At 42.7% G+C, this 24,608-nt stretch overlaps 1 protein-coding gene across 1 annotated transcript in view; it reads left to right on the top strand.

Moving 5' to 3' along the window:
* Positions 1–24,608, top strand: part of ptpn20 (protein tyrosine phosphatase non-receptor type 20) — a 412,353-nt gene that overhangs the window by 77,901 nt on the left and 309,844 nt on the right. The window contains exons 4-5 of the mRNA XM_072282567.1: positions 17,181–17,246; positions 18,597–18,782. Of these exons, the coding sequence (XP_072138668.1) occupies positions 17,181–17,246; positions 18,597–18,782 (252 nt within the window). The remainder of the gene's footprint in view (positions 1–17,180; positions 17,247–18,596; positions 18,783–24,608) is intronic.

Below are 24,608 nucleotides of genomic sequence, written 5' to 3'. Positions count from 1 at the left end.
CACTGGCTGTTTAACTTCTTTCTCTTTCTTGACTCTCATCCAGTTTCCTGCATCCAAAAGGCAATTAAAGACAATTAAACACCAGGATGACATAGGGGATGTATAACGATCACCTTGCTTATAGTTGTATCCCAGTAGTCAAGGCACATTTCTAATTGTGATAAGTGAAGTAAACCTTATAATAAATGTTTGGTTTTGAAGGATTAAAAATTTAAAATACATCAGGAATTATGCCAACACTTTGTGTACTGGAAGACCAGGCCAATTTGGGGTTTCTAATCCTTGTGGATCTCTAGTTGCAATGAAATAAATTGAAAGTTACAGATTTTTGCTGAATTTTAGCCAAACGTTTGATGAAGCATGTGATTCCAGTGCAAAAGCAGGCAATTTTAGCTTGATATGATTTGGGACTACAATGGATTCCGGTTACAAGCAAGAGAAAATCTGCAGATGCTGGAAATCCAAGCAACACGCACAAAATGCTGGGGGAACTCAGCAGGCCAGGCAACATCTATGGCAAAGAGTACAGTTGACATTTCGACCGAGACCCTTCGGCAGTACCCTGTCTGGCCTGCATTTTGTATGTGCTGCCAGGACCCTTCAGCAGGATGGTTAATTGGGCTAACAGTTAATTGGGGCAGCTGTTTATTTGGGACAAATCTTAAGGACCAATAACTAGTGGAGAAAGTTGGGGAATTCCCTTCATTCATTTGGGGGCACTGTGCTGCTTAATTGAGGCAGGAGTCTGTTGTCAGACCGTCTAAGACCCATTAGAGTGCATGTAGACTAACTAGCATCAGTCGCATTCACGTGTGTGGTCATTGGACACTACATCATGGATAGAGCGAACAGTTTTTAAAGAGCGTCAGTTGCGTTTGTTTGTGTTCAAACAGCAGTGATTTTTGTCACTGATAGTTGGTGAGAAATTCAGAACTGTTTTGCTCACTGCAGTTCCAAGCATTCAGGCTTGGAGATGCCGGAAATGGCTGGGAGTGAAAATGAAATGATGTCACTACTTCAACAAGTTAGGAACTATGAGGAGTTTGAAGGTATCGATAATCATCTTGAATGTGGCCTGGAAAATGAAGATTTGGAGGATGTAATCTTCATTAACATTGTACAAAGGCAGTCCATTATCTTTACCAGGTGTCTGCACTGATTTTGTTACTTACTACACTGGATGAATTTCTGCATTGATAATTATTAGGAACTAATACACAGTTTTATAGTACTGTAGTACTATTGGCAGTGTTCTAATTTGGTCTGTATTTCATGTAAATACAGTATATAATTTGTCAATTTGTTCTTTTTACAGCTTTTTAACTATTTCCAATGAATCTGGGGCTGCTGCTTAATTGGGCCAAAATGTACGGGTCCTGATGTGTCCCAATTAACCAGAATCCACTGTAAAATGTTTAACCCTTATTCCTGTGCACACTGCATGGCATCCATTGTCAGTGCGTGTGAAACTGTAGGATGTCCCCTCATAGTGCAACAACTTTTATCAACCACAACAGAAGCAACCTGTATATACTCTAGACCTTTTACGCAGAAAAGTGTCCCGAAGCATTTTAACCCACTGTCCTTGTTATTTTCTTGTGACAACAGGGTGGCCATTTTCATTGACTATGCTAGGTTTTGCTTTTTGTGTGATAACTAACTTACTGGGTTACTTCAGGAAGCTTGAATCAGTCATATGCAGTGGGGCTACAATTCGAAGTGGAGTGAAACCATTAGGGTGTTCAATCAATGTGGCAGATTTCATATTTTTGTTTTTAGAACTAATCGAAAAATTACAAGACTGAATGCCATTTTATCTCAGCATACCCCAGTTTGGCTGGATTACTAAGAATTTCCAGAGCACTTCCATCTATGTTGAAGCATGTTAAGGTTGCAAATGATCTTTACCATGCACTTGTGTGTTTGCATGCACATGGGCACGTGTCTTCTTGTGTCTTCAGTGGTGTACGTACACAGACACACACTATAGATGAAACTAGGTCAGTATCTATCTGGGATGTAATCAGCCTAACAGAGGATGAGGGAGCATTTCTTTTTCCCTTTCAAATTCTTAAATAATTTTTACAGCGAAGGACTGAATTGACAAGCCTTGTTACCTCTAAGGGCCTTTTGCAAAGGATGTTTGTTTCTAACCCAAATCATCAGATGTTGATATTATTCATCATTCTGAAGGCACCAACCCAGTTTCTGTTGCTGCCAAATAACAGCAAGCAATTGTGTTCCCTTGGTATTGTGACCTGATTTTATGTGTTTGCTTGGATCACTTTTAGTCTTCACTAATCTCAGAGTCTCATCGCATTATGAGTTAGAACTGTATCCCTGCATTGATTTTAAAACAACAATTGTTAATAAATTGTCTCCATTATTAAAACAATATTTAGCTTTGGTCCTGTTGGCTGCTACACTTCCTGACCACAAAAATCACCATTACTTCCCAATCAAATGAATATTCCCCTGCTCCCAACAAGCAGTACCATCATCCATCTCTCCTCTCACTCTCTCACCCCTGCTTCCCACAAACTGACTGAAGTCTTGACACTGTCCATCTGCACTTTGCGTATTCTGATTATGGTCTATTTCATTTACAATAATGTTTGCTGGCAATGTTAGGGACCACTAAGTATGTTATTGTTGTTGAGTGACATTGAGTCATCGTCGTGTTGTTGTCCGTAGGGTTTTTGTGACAAGATACGGAAGCAGATTTTCAGGCCTTTCTTCCACACAGATACTGCTGCTGTCCAGGTTGGGACCGGCCAGATTCGAACTCAGAGTCTCGGAGTCCAGTGCTGAAGCCACCACATCACTGGCCACCCAAGTATGCTTAGGGGTGCTCCATCGAAACATTTTACCCTCAAAAAAAACTCAAAGCTTGCAGGTCCAGGAGCAAGGTAACACATTTGCTTTGGAAACTGGAGCAGCTTTTTTCCTTCCATTTTAAAAAAAATGAGCCAGTACTCTCCAGGACTTCTGCATGGATACATGAAGTGTCAGGACTCTGTTGGCAGTGAGATGTGGATATTGGGGTGCTTGGAGTGGGGGAAAGATTTACTGCATATAAATGTCAGGCAACACAGAAGGTGCTCTGGAAGTCAGGTTGTTTAGGTAGTTTTATTTAGAAACTCTCAGAGACTTCAGGATTTTTTTGTGGTCCAAATCATCAGTTGCCATCGAAATAAAGTAAAGCAGATTAATAATGAGGCCACTGGTCCAGCAGATGAAGTCTCCTTCTCCCTTCCACTTGTATATTCCCAACTACTGCATCAGCACAAGATCCTAGGCCAGTGGTACCAACGGTACTCAGGGACTGTTGGCTATATCCTGTGCACCAGCACCGTAGATCAACAACAGCAGCCTACAATGATGCAGCAGATTAAATATGGTAATGCAATTTCTGCACAGGAACACATTAAATTAAAGTTTGTGCATGTACAAGGTGCTCCTATTTTGAACATGTTGTCTTCCGTTCAGTTTTACCCTGTAAGTTGTAGAGAATATTTTCAATAGTAGGAGAGTCTAGGACCAGAGGGCACAGTCTCAGAACAGAAGAACATCCTTTTAGAACCAAGATGTGGATGAATTTCTTTAGCCAGAGGTTGTGAATCTTTGTGTATCATTAACACAAGGCTGTGGAGGCCAAGTCTTTGGGTATATTTGAAGAAGAGGTTGAAATGTTCTTGATCAATAAGGTCATCAAAGGGTACATGAAAAAGGCAGGAAATTGAGATTGAGAGGGAAAATAAATCATCCACGATCGAATGGTAGAGCAGATGCGATGGACCAAATAGCCTACTTCTGCTCCCATGTCTTATGGTTTTATGCTCTGTCTTGAGAATGAAGGTGTGCTGCTGGTAAATTATATTGGGTCCTCAAATAAAATGTCATCCATCCTGGTGTTTTAATTAGGATAGTAATGGTTGCTGTATACCTGATACAAGTCCAGACAAGTAACACAGCGACCATCAAGTACCAAGAACAGTCTGCACCTTGCCCTCTAATCTATTCCCAGTCAAATAACTATTCAGCTCTCCGTTTTGAAGGAATGAGCCAACACAGCACCAGGAGCCTATATGTGTCCTGGATGGACACATTTTAATGGCAGTTGGCCTTATTGATAGCTGTTCGCTTTGGGACAAGTTGCACTTGCATGGTAAAGAGTTGTTGTTGGTTGCAACTAGTAAATATATAGCCATCTGCTATTAATGGAGGATTTTCATCCAGGCTAATGAGCTGGCACGATGGACCAAAGGAGCTGAAATGAATGCACCTTTCTCATTGAACAGCTCTCATTATACCCGAGGAATTGGCAGCCTCCCAGGCACCTCTTTATAATGAAGGCTGCTCACATCTGCTTGGGTTCAGCGTTTCCCTTTGTTTCTGTTTGGATTGAAAGTCTGAATGAATATTAAAAAGTATAAGGAGGTACAACACACTGTGTGAAAAGGTGGGCAAATTGGTACTTTTAATCAGCAGATTGATCCAGAACAGACAAAATTCCCATCCTGATAATATTCTTTTGCAAACTAGATCAACACTGTAGCTATTAGGATTCAACCATGTTAATATTGTAATTGAATGTGAATTAATGAATGCAAATCAACAAGGCACATTGCCTCTCATTTTGAAGACGTGGCTGATTATGTTGTACAGTTCATGGTTAATCCCACATTGATATGCATAACATTCTACATATCAACTATTTGTGCACATAGCTTGGAGTGCATTGACATAAATTAAACTGATGGTTAACAACTGATTAAATATGGCTGCAGGGCGTCTCTTTTTCATATTATGCTGTCTCCAGCTTCTGTGCTCCTGATTGCTTTGCCGTCTTGTTTAGCTAAGGATTCTTGATGTCACCAACACCCTCTATACCTCACCCGCCTTGTATTCAGCATTAAAGATGAGCCTTGGTGCTGAATGTGATCATTGACTCTGTAGGGATCCATAATCAAGCACAGTCCTGCCCTCATATAATGTCTCTCTGTCTGGACCTTCCAGCAGGAGTCACTGGATCATTCTCTATGCTTACAGTTTAAGAATGCTAAAGCCAACTGCGGGACTTCATAGGCAACTTCTCTACAGTTAATTCAAGTGACTTCTCAAATCTGCAGCCAACTATGATTACTCAGGGGGCAATTTTAACCTTAATTGTTTGGATGAAGTTCAATGCTGTTTTAAAGCTGATTTTAATATTGAATAGGATGCTATTTGTAAGTCTGACTAATCTTGTCAGTTTCCTGTTAGCAAATTAACCCACACTCTCTCACACAGAGCAGATTGCACTGTTACGTGCTGTTTTAATTTTGATGCTTTGCGTGGGTAGCTATTCAAATTGTGGGTTCCTTTACAATTGTATTTCATCTTCCAGCAAGGAAGTTGTGAGGAAATATACTCATGTCTATCTCACACGGCTCTCCAGGAGGACTCTAGCCTTAACATGGTTTGGAGGCTTGAGTGCCTCGATGATCCAGAGAGCTGTGTTGGCTGGAGTCAGGGCTTTATGCTTTGGCTCTTGGTAGGGTCACCTATGTCAAACAGGCCCAAGGGTAGAGGACACCTGTCCTCCAGGCCCGGGGATTCAGCTTAGTGCTAACAACCGTGACTGGTAAAAACAAAACTATTACAATAGCAATGAAGAATCCTTCTACATCTGCGTGTGACGGTATTCCTGAGTCTCCACCTGGGCCTTGCATGATTGACAGTAGTGAAATCAAGAGGAAGCTACTAACATGATGAAACAAGACCTGAACACCATTAGAGATGGAGGCCTTCCACTGCTGCCCTAAATGCCAATGGTGTAACAGGCAGTACATACAGTATCTCACACAGCGGATTGTTGAAAATCAGTGCTATCTTTAATCACAGTATGGACAAATCTTCATGGAGTTAGTTCTTTAAGTTTGTAGTCGTGCGCTGAATCAGGCTAGGTATGTCCAACTTTCCTAACCTAGACCTGGGCTAACAGGATAATACTTAAATAGTAAAATTCTGATAATCTGGTATCCAACCACTTGGCAATACCTTTGTTTCTGCATTTGGCTTACTACAGGACATCTGCACTTTCTCTTCACCAAGTGCCAGTTCCCACTCTCTCTTTAACCCTGTGTCCCTGTCGTGTGCTCTCTTACACTCTCTGTGTCTGTGTCCTGTTCCCGTGGTCTCTATCACTCACAGGGGCCACATTTCCTCTGCTCTCCTACACACAGGAGCTTGATGAAATGTTCTCTACTTTCTTGACTGGGTGGGTGCAGCTCTGACATTGCTCAAGAGGCTCAATACCATCCAGGTCAAAGCTACCTGCTTGATTGAACATTGTGGAGATGCTATGTTGATGCTGGAATGGAATGTATGGTGATACTTGCAAACTTCCCCCAGCATAGCCAAGGATATGATGGTTGTTAATGTAAATGACACATTTCACTGTATGTCTCCATGTACGTGATAAATAAATGAATCTGAAACAAATCTAACACCTTATCCATCACTCATAAGTATTATGTTCCTCCACTAGTGGTACACTGTAGTTACAGTGTGTACCATCCACAGAATGTACTGCAATCAATGGCCCAGGCTTCTTCAACAGTGCATCTCAGAACTTCAGTCTCTACTACCAAGGACAAGACAGCAGGAGCATGGGAACTGCACCCGTCATGGGTTCTCTCCAAGTTCTGCAGCATCCTGGCTTGGACATTTACTGTCGATCTTCCATCACTGAATTGAATTGACTTTATTGCTTACATCCTTCATATACATGAGCAGTAAAAACCTTTATGTTACGTCTCCGTCTCAAAATGTAATGTGTAATTTATAATAAATAGTATGCACAACAGGATAGTCAATATAACATAGAAATACAGTTGTGTCAGCATGAATTAAGCAGTCTGATGGCCTGGTGGAAGAAACTGTCCTGGAGCCTGTTGGTCCTGGCTTTTATGCTGCGGTACCGCTTCCCGGATGGTAGCAGCTGGAATAGATTGTGGTTGGGGTGATTCGGGTCCCCAATGATCCTTCGGTCCCTTTTTACACACCTGTCTTTGTAAATGTCCTGAATAGTGGGAAGTTCCTCTACAGATGCGCTGGGCTGTCCGCACCACCCTCTGCATTGCTGGGGCTAAACCCTGGAACGGCCTGCCAATAACACAATGGGAGCAGCTTCACTGGAACAACTGCAAAGGTTAAAGAGGGAGACTCATCATAACACAGGGACAACACATTTCATGCACTCCCCCCCACTTGAAAAAAATGAAGAGATAACAAAAAACGCATATTGTGGAGACACAGGAGACTGCAGATGCTAGATTCTGGAGCAGCAAGCAATCTGCTGAAGGAAGTCAGCAGGCCGAGCAGCATCTGTGGGAGGAAGGGAATTGTTGGCATTTCGGGCCAAAACCCTACATTAGGACAGATGGAGAGTTTCAAAGCAAAATGTCAACAAACCCCCCCCCCCACCCCCACAGAATCCACAGAATCTGCTTGACTCACTGAGTTCCTCCAGCAGACATGTGAATATGTATTGCGGAGCTCCTTTTGGGCAACAAAGGGTGTGTCTGCAGCCAGGGAAAAATAATAGAAGCATCACTTCCAAACACATAGCAAAGAACAGGTAAATAAGGTGAAGTACATTGATGGCAGTCATAAAGATGCTGAATTTTTATTTGACGCAGTGTGTGTGTGTTGGCTTGTGATTGTTTTTTCAAGGTCAGGTCTCACTCCAGACTGGATTCACTAATGGGAATACAGTCTACTGCTCTTAATTAAAAATTGTTTCATTCATATTATCTGATCATTTCAATTGGAATTAAGAAACAAATTACCTGCTCCTATGCTATTTAATTAAAATCACTCAGTTAAAGTTACTAGATGGTTCTAATTTAACTTGAAGAAAATAATCAAATTAGCAGGGGTGGACTGAAGTGTTGAGAAGTCTGTTGTAGAATACAAACTGAGCAGCACCCTAAGTTTAACATGGCCACAGTCTGAAGTGGAGGCAGGCCCTTCAATGCATCAAATCTGTGCTGACAACTGAGCAACCATTATGAGCAGTTCCGCACAAATCCTATTTTATTCTCCCCATATTCCCATTAGGACAGGGGCTCCCAATCCTTTTTATGCCTTGAAGCAATACCATAAGCAAAGGGTCTGTGGTCCCCGGGTGGGAACTCCTGCATTAGGGGTACTTAACTGTGGCCAAATTACCTTGCAACCCTCACACCTTTGGGATGTGACAGGAAACAGGGAGGATGTGGAAACTCCACAAAGGCAGTACCTAAGATCAGGATTGAATCAGAGTTGCTGGAACTATGAGTAGCCACACCATTAGCTGTACTGCTGTGCCATTCTTGTGTGACATCAAATCAGAATAGAAGGAGCGTTAGCATTTTCCATTTCGATTCTGCCAAGAATCTCTGGAAAAGAATAAGCAGTTGACGTTTCAGGCCGAGACCCTTCTTCAGGGTCCTGATGAAGGGTCTCAGCCTGAAATATTGACTGTTCACTTCTTTCCTTAGATGCTGCCTGACCTGCTGAATTCCTCTAGCATTTCAAAATCAGAATCAGAATCAGGTCTAATATCACTGGCATATCTCATGAAATTTGTTAACCTTGTGGCAGCAGTACAATGCAATACTTAATAATCCTGAATTGTTGAGTGTGTGTCTTCATGCATTTGTACCTCCTTCCTGATGAAAGCAATGAGAAGAGGGCATGTCCTGTGTAATGGAGGTCCTTAATGATAGATGCCGCCTTTCTGAGTCATCACTCCTTGAAGATGTCCTGGATACTATGAAGGCCAGTGCCCATAATGGAGCTAACTAATTTTACAACTCTCTGCAGCTTACTTTGATCCTGTGCAGACATTGATGTAGCCAGTTTGAGTGCTGTCCAGAGTAAATTGGTAGAAATTTGAGAGTGTGTTTTTGGTGACATACCAAATCTGTTTTGCTTTGGATTTCCAGCATCTGCAGATTTTCTCCTGTCTGCCGAGAATCTCCGGCTCATTGACCTGTGCTTGCTGACGGACTGTGAATAACAATGGATAGCTATGAAGTTCTGAACGGCTCTGAACTTTCAAACATACATACATCGGCTACTAAAACACAGTCCAGCTCTGTTACAGTTTCATGTGCAACTAGTTACTTACTTAACTAAAGAATGGCTTTACCCATTTTATGGCATACAGGTTTCCCCCGCTATCCGAAGGTAGAGCGTTCCTATGAAACGGTTCGTAAGCTGGAATGTCGTAAAGCGAAGAAGCAATTACCATTTATTGATATGGGAAAAATTTGTGAGTGTTCGCAGACCCAAAAATAACCTACCAAGTCATGCCAAATAACAGTAACATATAGTAAAAGCAGGAATAATATGATAAATACACAGCCCATATAAATTAGAAATACTTCTCTACAACGATTGCCTGCACTGCTGTCCGTAGCAAAAATCTCATACAAGCACTCCTGGCAAAACACTCTCTCCAGTAACCTTTAAGCTATGAATCTGCCAAATCATACCAAGTAACACATAAAAATACACAGCCTATATAAAGTAGAAATAATGTATGTACAGTGTAGTATCACTTATCGGAATTAGGAAGTCAGCGCCCAGCACACTGATGATGGTGTGTTAGGCTGAGTCGTCGCAGGTTGAGGTGGTGCAGTGGCCCCCACGCTCCAGGCAGCAAACCGATACTGATCCGTGAAACATGCAGGGGTACAGCGGTAGCCGGGAGGCACACAGCACATCTTTAAGAAAAAAAGCTGAAATAAACAAGCTAGTTAATTAGGTGCCGCCCGGCACGTAAATGTCAGCCCAGATTAGAGGCAATTGCCGATTACATAGAGCAAGTGAAATTGGCAATCGCTTCTGATTTGGGCCGACATTTATGTGCCGGGTGGCACCTAATTAATTAGCTTGTGTATTTCGGCTTTTTTCTTAAAGACATGCTGGGTGCCTCCCAGCTACCACTGCATTCTCCGTGAATCGGTATCTGTCGGCGGCCCGGAGGTTGGGACCACTGGGGTGTCATCTCATCATCATTCAGGGCAGGCAGGTCATCTTTTTCTATGTCTGCCTGCCTCGATGTCAAAGGTCGAGGTTTGTCGTGTGCTGTGGCTGATGTGGAAGGCTTGAAAAACGACAGTATGCTTGACTGCTAGCCTCGTGCATTTTTCTACCATACAGTTCTTTGTAAACCATCTTGCAAATATGCCCTAAACTGACGTACCCTTTCAAAATTAAAGTCGTACTCCTTTATCATTGCAGTGAAAATCTCACGCAGTCCTCACGTTCAGTTCCTGGACGATTTCACTTTCAGTCTGTACGCTACTGCATTCGGTTTTGATTGTTATCCTTTCCTCTTTCAATTGTATCAGCTCTTCATCTATCAGTTCTTGGTTATGGGATGCCAAAACCTCTTCAACATCATCTTCGTCAACTTCCACAAGCCAAACTCACCTTGTCCTTCCTTCGTTCACCACGATCGAAATGCTTAATTATGTCTAGTTTTACGCTAAGTGCAACACCCTTACGAGCTCTTTCAGGCTTTTCCAATACCTGAGAACTCATCTTGCAAACGGCTGCTCACAGGCATGTGCTTAAGTAATGCCGGTGAGAATGCAGTTCCGAATCCGGGGGAGAGTGGCTGCTCGGGGCGCGCGCTGCTTTTTTCATAACGGTGAAAACACCTTCTGTTAGTGAAAACAGGTAACTAATATAGGTCTTTCGTAACAGTGAGGTTTTGTAAAGCGAACGTTCAAAAAGCAGGGCACACCTGTACTACTTTCTTTATTTCAGTTGCACAAGACATTTTGCCTTTCTGCTACCAGCACATTTATTCTAATATTAAGTAAGGTTCATAGAAGCAAAAAAGTCCTGGAATGTTTGATGAAGGATCCTGGTGTCATGGTCCGGTCCGTGAAATCCGTATTCCGGTTCATGGTCCGGTCCATGGACTCAGGACTCTGGGTCTTCCAGCTGTCCCTTGTTTCGGTTGGGTTAATCATAGGCACCTGATTCCCATCTTGGGGCTTGGAATATAAGTAGCCTTGGGATCGAGTGTGGGGGCTGGTTTGTCTTGTCAAGATTCCCTGGGAGCAACCTGCCAGTGGAAGGCTAGAGTGGCCACTTGCCATCTTTAGGCTGCGTTGGAGGACTATCGCTTCATGGAGCCTTGCTGTCGGTAGTCGGTGCTGTCTTTGCGGTATGAATTCAGCCGTTTCTCAGGCCAGCTGAGTGTCCGTCAGCCACTCTGAGCTAGGTAGGGATCCGGCTGTTTCTGTAGCCAGCCGAGGTTGCTGGCTGTAACTGTAATTTGGAGCAACCCCGATGCAAAGATGGAACTGTCTGTCGTTTTTCGGTGTTTATCTCTTCTTGTCCTCGCCTCCGTAGGGTAAGTCAGGCCGTTCTGCTGTTGCCTTGCGGGGGACCTGTCTTAGCCTCAAGACTCAAGACCCCAGCTCAAGTCTCAAGACTCAAGCCTCAAGCCTCAAGACCCCAGCCTCAAGCCTCAAGCCTCAAGACCCCAGCCTCAAGCCTCAAGACTCTAGACTCTAGACCCCAGCCACATCCTGTCCTGTAGCCATGTCATGTCCTTGCCTAGTTCTCGGGTCCCAGCCCAAGGCAAGACCCAGATTCTGGGTCCTTGTCCTGGCTCAGACTCCAAGCACAGACTCCTAGTTCATGGTTCCTAGTCCTGGTCCCGCTTTCCCAAGCCCAGGCTCCTAGTTCATAGTTCCTTGACCGGGCTCTCTGTCTAGTCCATGTTCTAGCACAAGTCTACATTCTAGTCCCTGTTCCTTGTCTGTATCCTGTCACGTCCCTACTCTAGTCAAGTCCTGTTCCTTGTACTTCAGTGTCTGTGTCTTGCATTTGAGTCCGTTCACCAGCTCCCCCCCCTTGTGACACCTGGACCTGAAACATTCATAGTTTCTGTTTCCACAGATGCTGCTTGACCTGCTAACTATTTCCAGCATTCTCGGTTTTGGAGTTTTGACAGCCCAGAAGGTTTCTTTTCTCCCATTGAATCTATTCCAACTCCTAGTACTTCTAGAATATGAGCTCTGTCCCTCCATGTTCTCCCCATAAAAGGCAGAAATACTTTCTGTCATGCCCGTCCAGTTACGTTGTAACAGCTGATCAACTCCAAGGGGCAATGACTTCCAGATCATAACTGCTCTCCATATTTATTTATTAAGATAAATTTATTAAGATACAATGAGGAATAAGCCCTTCAAGCCATGCCACCCTGCAATCTCCTGATTTAATCCTAGACTAATCATGGGACAATTTATAATGTATAATTAACCCTTGGACTGTGGGAGAAAAGCGGAACACTCGGAGGAAACCCATGTGGTCTTAGGGAGAACCATCCGCCAATGAAAAACAGCTAATGTTATCTAGGTACACCATGATTTTGTGTATCTGTATCAAATCCAGTCTTGACCTTTGTTCTCTAAACAACCCGGATTTCTCCACTTTAATTTTATGGTTGAAATTTCACATCCCTAAAGCTATTCTGGTAATCCTTTCCTCTACCCAAGAAAGCATACCAATGCCTTTACTTCTTCTAAAGACTAAGGAAGTTTGACATTTCCACAATGGCTTCCACCAATCTGTACAAGTGGACCAGAGAAAGCATCTGATTCAGATGCATCTCAGCCCAACCCCAGCCATCTTCTCATCAGGCAGAAAATGGAAAATTTAAGAGCACATGCCACCAGGCTTAAGGGCAGCTTCTATCCTGCTGTTAAAAGACTGTTGAATGAGTTCCTATTTGCTAAAGGTAAGCTCTTGATCTCTCAGTCCGTACAGTGGCATGTTGTTTGTCTAACATACACTGCACTTTCTCTGTAATTGTAACGCTATTTTCTGCATTCTGCTTTTTACCCCATTGTACCACCTTGATATACTTATGTATGACATGATCTGTCTGAATGATGTGCAAACAAAAGCTTTTCACTGTATCTCGATACATATGACACTAATAAGCTAATTACCAGTACCCTCCCTGGATCTCCATACCTTTCCAAAAACAGAGTAAGCAGAAATAGGCATAATATTCTTGTGTCTTACACAAGTCAAATGAAACTTCAGTGCTTTTTCACTCTCCACCTCCATTTATGAATCTGATATGGGCTGCAAATCCCATATCCCAGCAAATGGATTGGAGAGCTTTCTCAACTGAGTGCACTGCATGAATAGCAAAGCTCTGAAGCCGATCATCTTCTTCAATAGTCCCCAGAATCAGAGTGACAAACACTTGAGCTCTTAAGCTAATGTCATGGTCGGTATTCCGTTGCCTAGGTAACCACAGGGTGAACTAAAGCCCCATGCCAGACTTTATCTAAATTAATCCATTGTATGAGCATGAGCATGGGTGATGCTTTTTTTTACAAAAACCTAAACAAATGAGGGAGCGCAGAGTTGCAAACGACAGCTGCATCTGAATGTGTACGAAGCTGTTCATCTGGTCTCCATCATTACCATGAAGGAAGTCTTGGATGGGTCACATGGGTTATCTCATGCAAATTTGCTGCCCTCAAGCAATTCTTTAAGTATCCGTCCTGATTATGAAACCTACCCTATTACTGAAGTAACCCACTTTGTTAAAAAGATTTCTAAAATAGTGGCCCATATCAAAACAATTCCACAGGAGAGGAAGTTGGTTGTGGCTGTAATCAGTGTAGACCAAAGTTTCAGGGAAAAATGTAAAGCAGAATCAAATTTAATATCACTGACATATGTTGTGAAATCTGTTAACTTTACAGCAGTAGTACAAAGAAATACATGATAGATAAATAAATATAGAGGGAAAAAAACTGAGTTGCATTAAGTATATATATCTCTATTAAATAATTAAGTTAAGATAAGTAGTGCAAAAATAACAGAAATAAAAAAGTAGTGAGGTAGTGTTCATGGGTTCACTGTCCATTTAGAAATCAGATGGCAGAAAGGAAGAAGCTGTTGCTGAATTGCTGAGTGTGTGCCTTCAGGCTTCTGTACCTCCTTCTCGATGGTAACAGTGTAACCATCACACTGCCTTGGTTAATGGAGATTCTTAATGATGGATGCCACCTTTCTAAGGCACTGCTCCTTGAAGATGTCTTGGATACTATGGAGGCTGATAACCATGATGGAGCTAACTAATTTTACAAGCTTCTGCAACTTATTTTGATCTTGTGCAGTAGCACAAAATCATGGTGTACCTCAATAACATACCAGACGGTAGCAGACGGTGATACAGCCAGTCAGAATGCTTTCTACGGTACACTTTCAAGTGTTTTAGATGACAAACTAAATCTCCTCAAACTCCTAATGAAATATAGCCACTATCTTGGATGTTAAGGAATTCTTACGATAACTCTGAAAAAAATCTTTAAAATATTTGCTAACAATGCATTTGATTTACCACAGATTTACCTTCTGTTCCTGGGAAAGTTCTGCCACGTGCATGGGGTAGGGTTAATAAAGCAATAACTCATCCACATACAGAATTGTGTTCCCTTGTAAACAATAGTTCATGGTGATATTAACATGACAGACCAGTGATCTGGTTCACCCATTGTTGCAAACCATTGGATGTAAACACAAACACAAGTCTGCAGATGCTGGAAATCCAAAGCAACACAGACAAAATGCTGGAGAAACTCATCAGGTCAGGCAGCATCAGTGGAAAACAGTAAACAGTTGACGTTTCGGGTCGAGGTCCTTCCTCAGACCTGAAGAAGGGTCTCAGACTGAAACGTCAACTGTTTTACTCTTTTCCGTAGATGCTGCCTGACCTGCTAATTTCCTCCCATTGAATCTATTTGTGTGTGTTGTTTTGGATGTAAACATTTTGTTAGCAACCACCACAGTCCCCCTGCCAAAGTGAAGCACTAAGTTCCTGGGTCTTGGCTTCTCCCTCCTAGAATGTAAAACAGTACAATGCAGGAACCAGCCCTTTGTCCTACCATGTCTGTGCTGACCATGACGACGACTTAAACTAATCCCATCCTCTTCACATGGATCCATATCTCTCTATTCCAGGGGTTCCCAACGTTTTTTATGCCATGGACCAATATCATTAAGTATGGACCTCAGGTTGAAAACCCCTGTGCTATTCCCTCCTATTCATTTTGTGTATCTAAGTGTTTCATAATTGCTGCCGTGGTACTTGTGCCTACCATCTCCCCTGACAGCACATTCCAGGCACCTACCCGCTCTATAAAAAAACTTGCCTTGCACATCTCCTTTGAACTTTCCCTCTCACAACTTAAACCTCTGCCCTTCATTATCTGACATTGCCAACCTGAAATAACAAGACTCTAGTTACTCTACCTATGCCTCTCATAATTTTGAATACTTCTATCAGGTCTCCCCTTAGCCTATGCCATTTCAGAGAAGGCAGTCCAGGGTTTTTCAACTTCTCCGTATAGTAGTGCAGTGTAGTCCAATCCAAGCAATATTCTACAGAACAACTTCTGCACCCCCTTGCAAGTCTTCACAACCTTCCTATTGTGTGGCCTAACCAACATGACTTCCCAGCTTTCATACACAGTGCCCCAACCAACGAAGGCACACGAACCTTATGCCTCCTCACCCTATCCGCTTGTGGTCCCACTTTCAAGAAGCTATGCACTTGCACCCCAAGATCCCTTTGTATATCAATACTTCCAAATGTCCTGCCACTTACTGTATACTTTCCTTTTGTATTCAACTTCCTAAAATGCAACACGTCACACTTTGACTGGATTAAACTTCATCTGCTATTCCTCTGCCCAAATTTACAGCTGATCTGTATCGTGTTTGACGACCTTCCTTCCTATCCACAGCTCCATGAGTTTTTCTGTTGACTGCGAATTTACTAATAAGATGATCTATAGTTTCACCTAGGTCATTAATATACACCCCGAGGCCACTTTATCCCTTGTACCTAATAAATCGGCCACTGAGTCTATGTTCGTGGTCTTCTGCTGCAAGATTTGACATGTCTTCTGATAAGATCGTGGTGCACTTGGTCGCCACGGCCTCTCTAGGTCCAAACAAAGGTATAATTGATCATACTTTGTCTTTTTCACAATCACTAAACACCGCTGAATATGAATAATGTCAAGTACTGCAGGTCGACACCTTCAGTGAGTTGCTCAATAGTGGAGGAGCTGGATTTATTGTGTACCATGCTGCCTGTTGCAGCCACCTAAGGAGGAAGGCGTCAGAGATGGTGCGCGGTCCAACAAACGGTACAGATGATTGGCTTGGATGTTTCTCTTGTTGGACACTGGTAATGTAGAATACTGCAAGTCCAGTTCACCGGTTCATTGGCGAGACCGACAGCAGGGAATCGGTTGGTGCACGTACCAGGCCTTTATGCTGCAGCCGCCCAGGGGAGGAGACGCAGGAGCTGGTGTGGTGTGGCTGGGTTGGGGTTGGCCCCTCCCATTGGTATTGCCCTTCTGTGCTCACTTGATGGAAGTCGAGCTTGATTGCATTTGTCTGCGGCTGCATTACCGCGTGATGAGGAACTGCATCATCTTGCAGAAATGTGTCTCCAGGACAACATATTACGCACCATCAATCTCCAGGCCATTGCACTCAGGGACTTGGGCTAATTATTGTGACCATATTTTGCTGCTATCATAACTGTATCTGCCTTTTGTGCAGCGTATGGCTGTCAGTACTGTATTTTGCACCTTGGCCCTTGGCTGTATTCATGCATATTATTTAATGACAATTAAATTTGAATTTATACTTAATTCCAGTTTCTGATATACTCAATCCACCTCATCTGGCATTAACAATCATTCCACAATCAAAGTCACTTAGATCAAAGTTCTTCCCCATTCTGATGTTTGGTGTGAACAACAACTGAATGTCTTGCCCATGCCTGCATGCTTTTATGCATCAAGTTGCTCCCACATGATTGGCTGATTAGATATTTGTATTAATGAGCATGTGTACAGGTGTCCCTAATAAAGTAGCCACTAAGTATTTATCACAAACAACAGAGTTCCCAGTACGGATCCTTGCACCTCCAGTCAGAAAGGCACCTCTCCCATTATCCTGTGGCCATGAGTCAAATTTTCCCAGCACTCCATGGTTCCCATGTGGCTTAATCTCTTCCTTCCTTTGCAGGTCTCTGGTTTGGTTTGAGTTTCTGCTTCACCAGTTTTCTCCTTTGTTTTCAGATGCATGTGTACTCACTCGGGATGACTCTGTACTGGGCAGCGGATTACCAGCTTCCAGAAGCACAGGTGAGAAACATCAGATTCCTCCTGAGATATGACTGAATTCTATTGAAGCTAGTAAACTACACATACAACCTGTCACCTTTTAGAGCAGAAACTAAAGAGTGTGGATAAAATGCAGTGGCAAAACTAGCTGGTACTTTCCCATTTTCTCTATTATTCCTAAGAGGAAGGACTGGAACTGGAAGGCAGGATAGGCCATTCAGCCCCTTTGTCTGTTAAGATCATTGCTCATTTTTATCTCAGACCCACCTCTCTCCTCTCACTCTGTGTCACTTGATTCCATTAATATCTCAAAATCTATCTCTATTTTGAATAAATTGCAGGATTGAGCTTCCATGACCTTCCTGGTAGAGAACTGCAGGAAGGTCATGGAGGATTGCAAGGGTTCAATACCTCTGGCTTTGTGTTTCTTCCCAAATCTGTACTGAATGGTTGATCCTTAACCAGAAACAATAGCACATACCCTCCCCCACTATCCACCCATTCTACACCTTCCTGCCAAGGGAATTCTCATATCTGCACCTACTCTATCACACCCTTGCATATTTCAAAGAGATTACCTCTCATTCTGCGAAACCGTAATAAGTATAGGTATAATATGCTTAATTTCTGCATACAACCCACTGCCCAAACATGCATCCCAATCTCAGGAATCTATTTGTAAACCTTTGCCGTATTCAGACCGTTGATTCAGAAACAAGAGCTGTATTCAATATTCCAAATGCAGTCTCTCTGGGGCTCTGTGTAATTGGAGCAAGTTGTCTCTATTCTTGCCATCAAATCTTTACCATATGCTTTCCTAGTTTTGTATAGCACTATGCATTATCTTTCAGTGATTAATGTACAAGAATTTCCAGACCATCAGGGCACCACCACCTCTTAATTACACTTAATAATCTACTTCTCTACCTTTTTTTATACCAAAGTGTACATCTTTATGCCTTTTCCACCTTATATTGCTGGGTCTGGATGGGTCTCATTCCATGTTGTGATAATCTTTGCGAAAAGAGTAGGAATAGAGCTAATTGGGCACTTTTTACAATGAGCTAGCATATGATGGGCCAAATGGCCCTCCTCACCACTCTTCCAAAGTTTTTGTTTGTTTGCAGTGAAGCTCACTGTTTCATCAAAGGAATAGCTGGGATTTTTCAAAGCTTGTTGAAGTGTTTAATCATTTGCTTGTCAAGCATAAAAAAATCCACCTAATCACCTGATTTGTCACTACTCCGCTGAAGATTATATCAAGTGCCTCTGTAATCATAGGATTCTTTTGGATTACTTTACTCTGAAATTAAAGAGGGATATTTTAGTTCTTTTGTTTCTTTACCATTTTTTTCCCCATGCTTTTGACAGCCAATCCAGCTTAGTGACCAGCTGAACCAACTCCTTCTGCGAATGTGTGAGGACCTTCCGAACAAGAGAGTATCCTTGGAGACCGTTTTACACATTGGCAAGGCATATTGGCAGAGCTCGGGAGGGCCCCCAACAAGTACATCCCTAAGAAAACTTGTTCAACTAGTAGTAGGAAACACAGCGGAGGTCAGTGATGTGAAATAAATGTTCTGCCTTTGTTCTTCTATAGCTGACAATTCCGACAAGCCTGTACAGTTTGACAATGTTGCTTTTTTCTTGAGAATAACCACAGAAATGAAAGGCTTAAAGCTCCAGGCCTGAACTCGATGGAATTCAGAAGGATGAGGGTGAATCTCATTGAAACCTTTCAGATATTGAACGGCCTGGATAGAGTGAACATGGAGAGGATGTTGGCATTAGTATGAGAGCAAAGGATCCAAGGGTTGATCCTCAGAGTAAATAGATGTCCCTTTAGAACTGAGATGAGGAGGAATTTCTTCAATGGTGACTCTGTGTAAGTGCTAAGTCATTGGATGTATTTAAAGCAGAGATTCATAGATTGGTAAGAGAGTTAAGAGTTACGGTCATAAGGCAGAAGAATGGGTATGAAAAAGTAAATCAGCCACGATAGAATGGCAGAGCCACTCAATGGGTTAAATGCCCTAACTCAGCTTCTACATCTTACAGTTTTATGATGATCATATAATTAGCCTAATCATTGCTGCTTCTGTAATGAAAAGAGAGTGAAGGTTTGATTTGATTAGTACATTCTTCAGGTACAAAGTTCCAAATTAAACATTGCTCACTACCAACACTGTACTGCAGCCATCTTCCTTGAGCAGCTGGATTGCATAATAAGGTCAGAAAATGTAGGGATACACAGCAGTTCGGGCAGCATCTGTGGAAAGAGAAACCGAGTTAATGTTTCTGTTTGAAGGCCCTTCACCCTTAACCCAGTCATAGGTTGATGCTTCTTCATCCTTGTTGTTCCCTTCCTGCAGGTGTTCTGCTCCGTCCAATGGAAAAGCAGCGTTGATGACGAAAATGAGGTGTGGGCGGGGGGGGGTGGGGTATGTTTGTAATGAGAAGCCATTGTGAAGCAGTGCAATTTGTCGACAACTAATCACCAGGCATTCTGATAGCATCTTCAACCTGCACCACTAACTCTTGACTCTACAAATGCTGCCTTTCATTGAATCATTTGGCTGAGACTGAAATTACATTTTGAAACCAATATCTATGTTCATGAGGTGATGGGACTACAATTTTTTTTCGACTGAACTTAAGAACACAATAGCATAGCAGCAGAGTAGGTCACAAGGCCTTCAAGCCTGTCCCAACATTCAACATGATCATGGCTGATCTGCTCTAGGCCTCAAAGTAAAGGTTTAGAAATTGGATTGCATTTGTTCCATGGACAGGGAGATTCAGAAGATATAGAGTCAGCAAGGATCATCTGATGCTTTAGCCAGAAAGAATTCCTGAGGAAAGAATTCAGGTGTTCAGCCTAAAACCTTACCTATTTCTCTTTACACAGATGCTGTCTGACCTATTTCTGTTTGTATTTCAGATTTTCAGTATCTGCAGTTTATTCATAGAGGTATACAACATGGGAAGTGATCTTTCAGCAACATCAATAACCCTTTTACACTAATCCTACAATAATCCCATTTTGTTTTCCACAAGTTCCCTTCAAATGCCCGCACACTCTATCATTCACTTACATGCTTGGCAATTTACAGTGGCCATCAACCCACACATCTTTGGGATGTTGGAAGGAATTGGAGCACTTGCGATCACAGGGGGAACATCCAAATTCCCAACAGATCAGAGGTCAGGATTGCACCCTGGTCTCTTGCGTTCTGAGACAGGAGCTCCAATAGTTGTGCCACAGTGCCACCCAAATGATTTTCATTTGCTGGGATTATACATCCGTAATAAAGTGTATCTTCATCCAGTGCAATAATTGGTTGGACAGCTTGGCATGGTTTGTCTTCTTGGCAATCACTCTTCATGGGCAGCATTTTCTGCCCACCTCTGGCTCCACGAATCCTTCACTTCTGTCAGTAATAGGCAGTTCTTTATAAGAGTGAACATGGAAGTGAGTTCCCAGGGGCCATCACTGCCAATGGTGTACAGCGGACACCAGTTAAGTAGAGAAACAAAAATCATGAGAAACAAAGAGAACAACTCCTTGTTATGACTGGGTCCGGCCTCCTTTTTTTCCTGTGCTGCTGTGACATGTGATCACAGTTCAGAGAAAGGCTTAATTCCAACAGATTTAGTGAGGCAACAGCAATTCCGGACAACACTCCCTCTCTTTTCTCTGCTAAGATGCTCATTAAAACCTACCTCTTTGACCTGGTATCCTTCCATTTGCTTTTCCGTGACAGGTATCTAATTTTGTCCAATAACATAGAGTTATAGAGAAGTACAGCACAGAAACAGGCCCTTCAGCCCATCTAGTTCATGCTGCAACCATTTAAAATGCCTACCATCATCGATCTGCACCGAGACCATAGCCTTCCATACCCCACTATCCATGTAGCTATCCAGTGTCGCTCCTTTGGATGATAAAGTGCTATGTAAATGCATTGCCATATGGTGGATGAGTTCAGACTGATAAGAGCAAGGATAATATTAACAAAAGGAAAGGTCTCCTGCTTACTAATTGCTTCATGTCATCACATTGACTGTGCATTTTCAGGGTGGAAAATATGTGACAGTAAGTATATGTTGGTTACTTGACAATGAGGCACCAAATATTTATCCTCCTAAACAGCAAAGTTCTTATGATATCAGAGTGTGTCAGTTGTATTGTAGCAAGTCTGACTAATAAATGATGTCTCAAGCAATTGTAGAGAGTTGTCAGCATGGCCCAGTTCATCAAACAAACTAACCTCTCCTCTATTGACTTTGTCTGCACTTCCTGCTGTTTTCCATAATCAAAACCCTCTCACCTCTGCTGTCAGGCAGAATGTTATGATATGCACCCGACTGTGCAGCCTCTAGACTTAAACGCTCCGATTCTCTGGAGTACGGATAGCTGGCACAGTCCCTTCAAAGATTCCGGCCTGCTCTGCTAATTGGTGGCCATGTTTCCTACCAAGTTTTGGATATTTAAAGAGCACCTGAACTTGTGTCTGGTGCTCAATCATCAGCTCAACTTCCGTTTTGCCTGTGATTACATTTAGGATTTTTGTCTTGTTTGAGTTTTTGTCTAGTCTTGTCAGGTTCTCGTTTAGCATCCAGTCAAGAACCCTGTTCTCGTCTCGGTCTCAAAATCGTGTCTGTGTTCTAGTCTTGGATACTCCAGCACTTGGGTCCTTACCATGCTCGCCTAGGCCTCTCATCACACAGAATATGCAAAAGCCCAAGAGCATGGATCACCAGACTCAAGGACAACTTCTATCCCACTATTAACAGACCACTCGGATGCTAAATATTGAACTCTTCAGCTTTTGAATTCCCAATGTACCCCGTCATGGCTCTTGTACTTTATTTGTCTAACTGCACTGCACTTCCTCTGTACCTGAAACACTATGGTTTGTATTCTATTTTCCCTTCTCCTACCTCACTGTGATAATGTATGGCAGCGGTCCCCAACCACCGGGCCGTGGACCAGTACCAGGCCGCAGAGCATGTACTACTGGGCTGTGAGGAAACAATATGAGTCAACTGCACCTTTCCTCATTCCCTGTCACGCACTGTTGAACTTGAACATAGGGTTGCCAACTCTCCTGTATTTGCCAGGACATCCGGTATATTGGGCTAAATTGGGTTGTCCCGTATTTCCCCCGCTAAGGTAGAGCGTTCCTATGAAACCTTTCCTGCCGAAATAGCGTGAAACAAAGAAGCAATTACCATTAATTTATATAGGAAAAATTTTTGGGCGTTCCCAGACCCAAAAAATAACCTAACAAATCATACCAAATAACACATAAAAGTGAAAATAAATAGCACTAACATATAGTAAAAGCAGGAATGATATGATAAATACACAGCCTATATAAAATAGAAATAATGTATGTACAGTGTAGTTGGGAAGATGAAGGCAAAACCAATTTGCACTGAAAAAAATCGGCATGTACGCGCATGCGCACCTCACATGCGCATGTCATGCATGTGTACTCAGGTGCCCGTGCAAGGCGTCATGGTAGTTTTTCCTGCAGTAAAGTGTCCCGGGATTTGACTGCTACTTTTGTCCCTTATCTGGGAGTGAGAAAGTTGGCAACCCTAACTGTAAAAGATATGTTGAGGTGAGTTTAACCCTACTTGAACAGCAACCCCCACCCCCCCGCCCCGGTCGGCCGGTCTGCAAAAATATTGTCCATATTAAACCGGTCCACGGTGCAGAAAAGGTTGGGGACCCCTGATGTGTGGCATGATCAGTGGGCAGCACGCAAAACAAAAGCATTGGACTGTACCTGGGTACAGGTGATAATGATCCACTAATACAATACCAACAATGGTAATGAGATAGAACAGTTCTAAGTGACGGTGATTAAGGGATAATACATGCCCAGGACACCAAAGGCATTCATCCCCCACCCCAACTTCCCCACAGCACCCCTATTCCAACCTGCACCCACGGTTCTGCAAAATAGTGCTACAGCATATTTAACCTGGTTGAGGTGTATTTAACAACAGCAACCTCTCAGTCAACATCAGCAAGACTAAGGAATTAATTGTGGACTTCAGGAAGGGGAATTCAGGAGAACACATACCAGTCCTTGTTGAGGGGTCAGCATTGGAAAAGGTGAGCAGCTTCAAGTTCCTAGTCATTGACGTGTCCGAGGATCTACTCTGGATCCAACTTCATGAAGAAGGTGCACCTACATCACTAGGAGTTTGAGGAAATTTGGTACGCCACCAAAAGCTCTAGCAAATATCTGTAGATGTATGGTGGAGAACATTGTGACTGCTTGCATCACTGCCTGATATGAAGGCTCCAATGCACAGGACCACAAGAATATGCAGAGGGGTGTCGACTCAGCTAGCTCTATCACACAAAACTATCGCACCAAGGATATCTTCAAGAGGCAGTACCTCAAGACGGCAATGTCACCATTAAAGTGTCACTATCTGTATCATGCCCTCTTCGTATTGCTACCACTGGGGAGTAGCTACAGGAGTCTGAAGACCCACACTCAGTGATTTAACAATAATTGCTTTCCCTCTGCCATCAGATTACTGAATGGTCCTTGAACCCATGAACACTATCTGGTTATTTGTCTTTCACATTACTTATTTATTTTCAAAGTTCAAAGTAAAATTTATTATCAGGGTACATACATGTCACCATATACAACCCTGAGGTTCTTTTTGTGCAGGCATACTTAGCAAATCTACAGAACAATAACTAAACTGTAAACATCAGGAACTGTTAACTGTAAACAAAGTGTGCAAAGATAGGTATAAAGAGATAGCAGTAAATTATGAGCATGAAATAACAAGATAAAAGAGTCCTTAAATGAGTGTAGCTAATCTTTTGTTCAAGAGCCTAATGGTGGAGGGGTAGTAACTGTTCTTGAACCTGGTGGTGTGAGTCCTGAGGCTCTTGTACCTTCTACCTGCAGGCAGGGGCAAGAGAAGAGCGTGGCCTGGGTGGAGCCAATCTCAGAACTGAATTGAAGTGACTTTATTTCTTACATCCTTCATATACATGAGGAGTAAAAATCTTTACGTTACATCTCTGTCTGAATGTGCAATGTGCAGATTATAGTAATGTATAATAAATAGTATGTACTGTAAGATATACAACAGAACAGTCTATATAACTTAGAAATACAATTGTGTCAGTGTGAATTAATCAGTCTGATAGCCTAGTGAAGAAGCTGTTCCGGAGCCTGTTGGTCCTAGCTTTAATGCTGCAGTACAGTTTCCCAGATGATAGTAGTTGGAGCAGTTTGTGGTTGGGGTGACTCAGTTCCCCAAATGATACTTCAGGCCCTTTTTACGCACCTGTTACTGTAAATGATCTGAATAGTGGGAAGTTCACATCCGCAGATG

Source organism: Mobula birostris, chromosome 18 (genome assembly GCF_030028105.1).
Source record: "Mobula birostris isolate sMobBir1 chromosome 18, sMobBir1.hap1, whole genome shotgun sequence".
NCBI lineage: Eukaryota > Metazoa > Chordata > Chondrichthyes > Myliobatiformes > Myliobatidae > Mobula > Mobula birostris.
The sequence above is the reverse complement of the archived record's forward strand: the minus strand, read 5'-3'. Positions and strand labels throughout refer to the sequence as shown.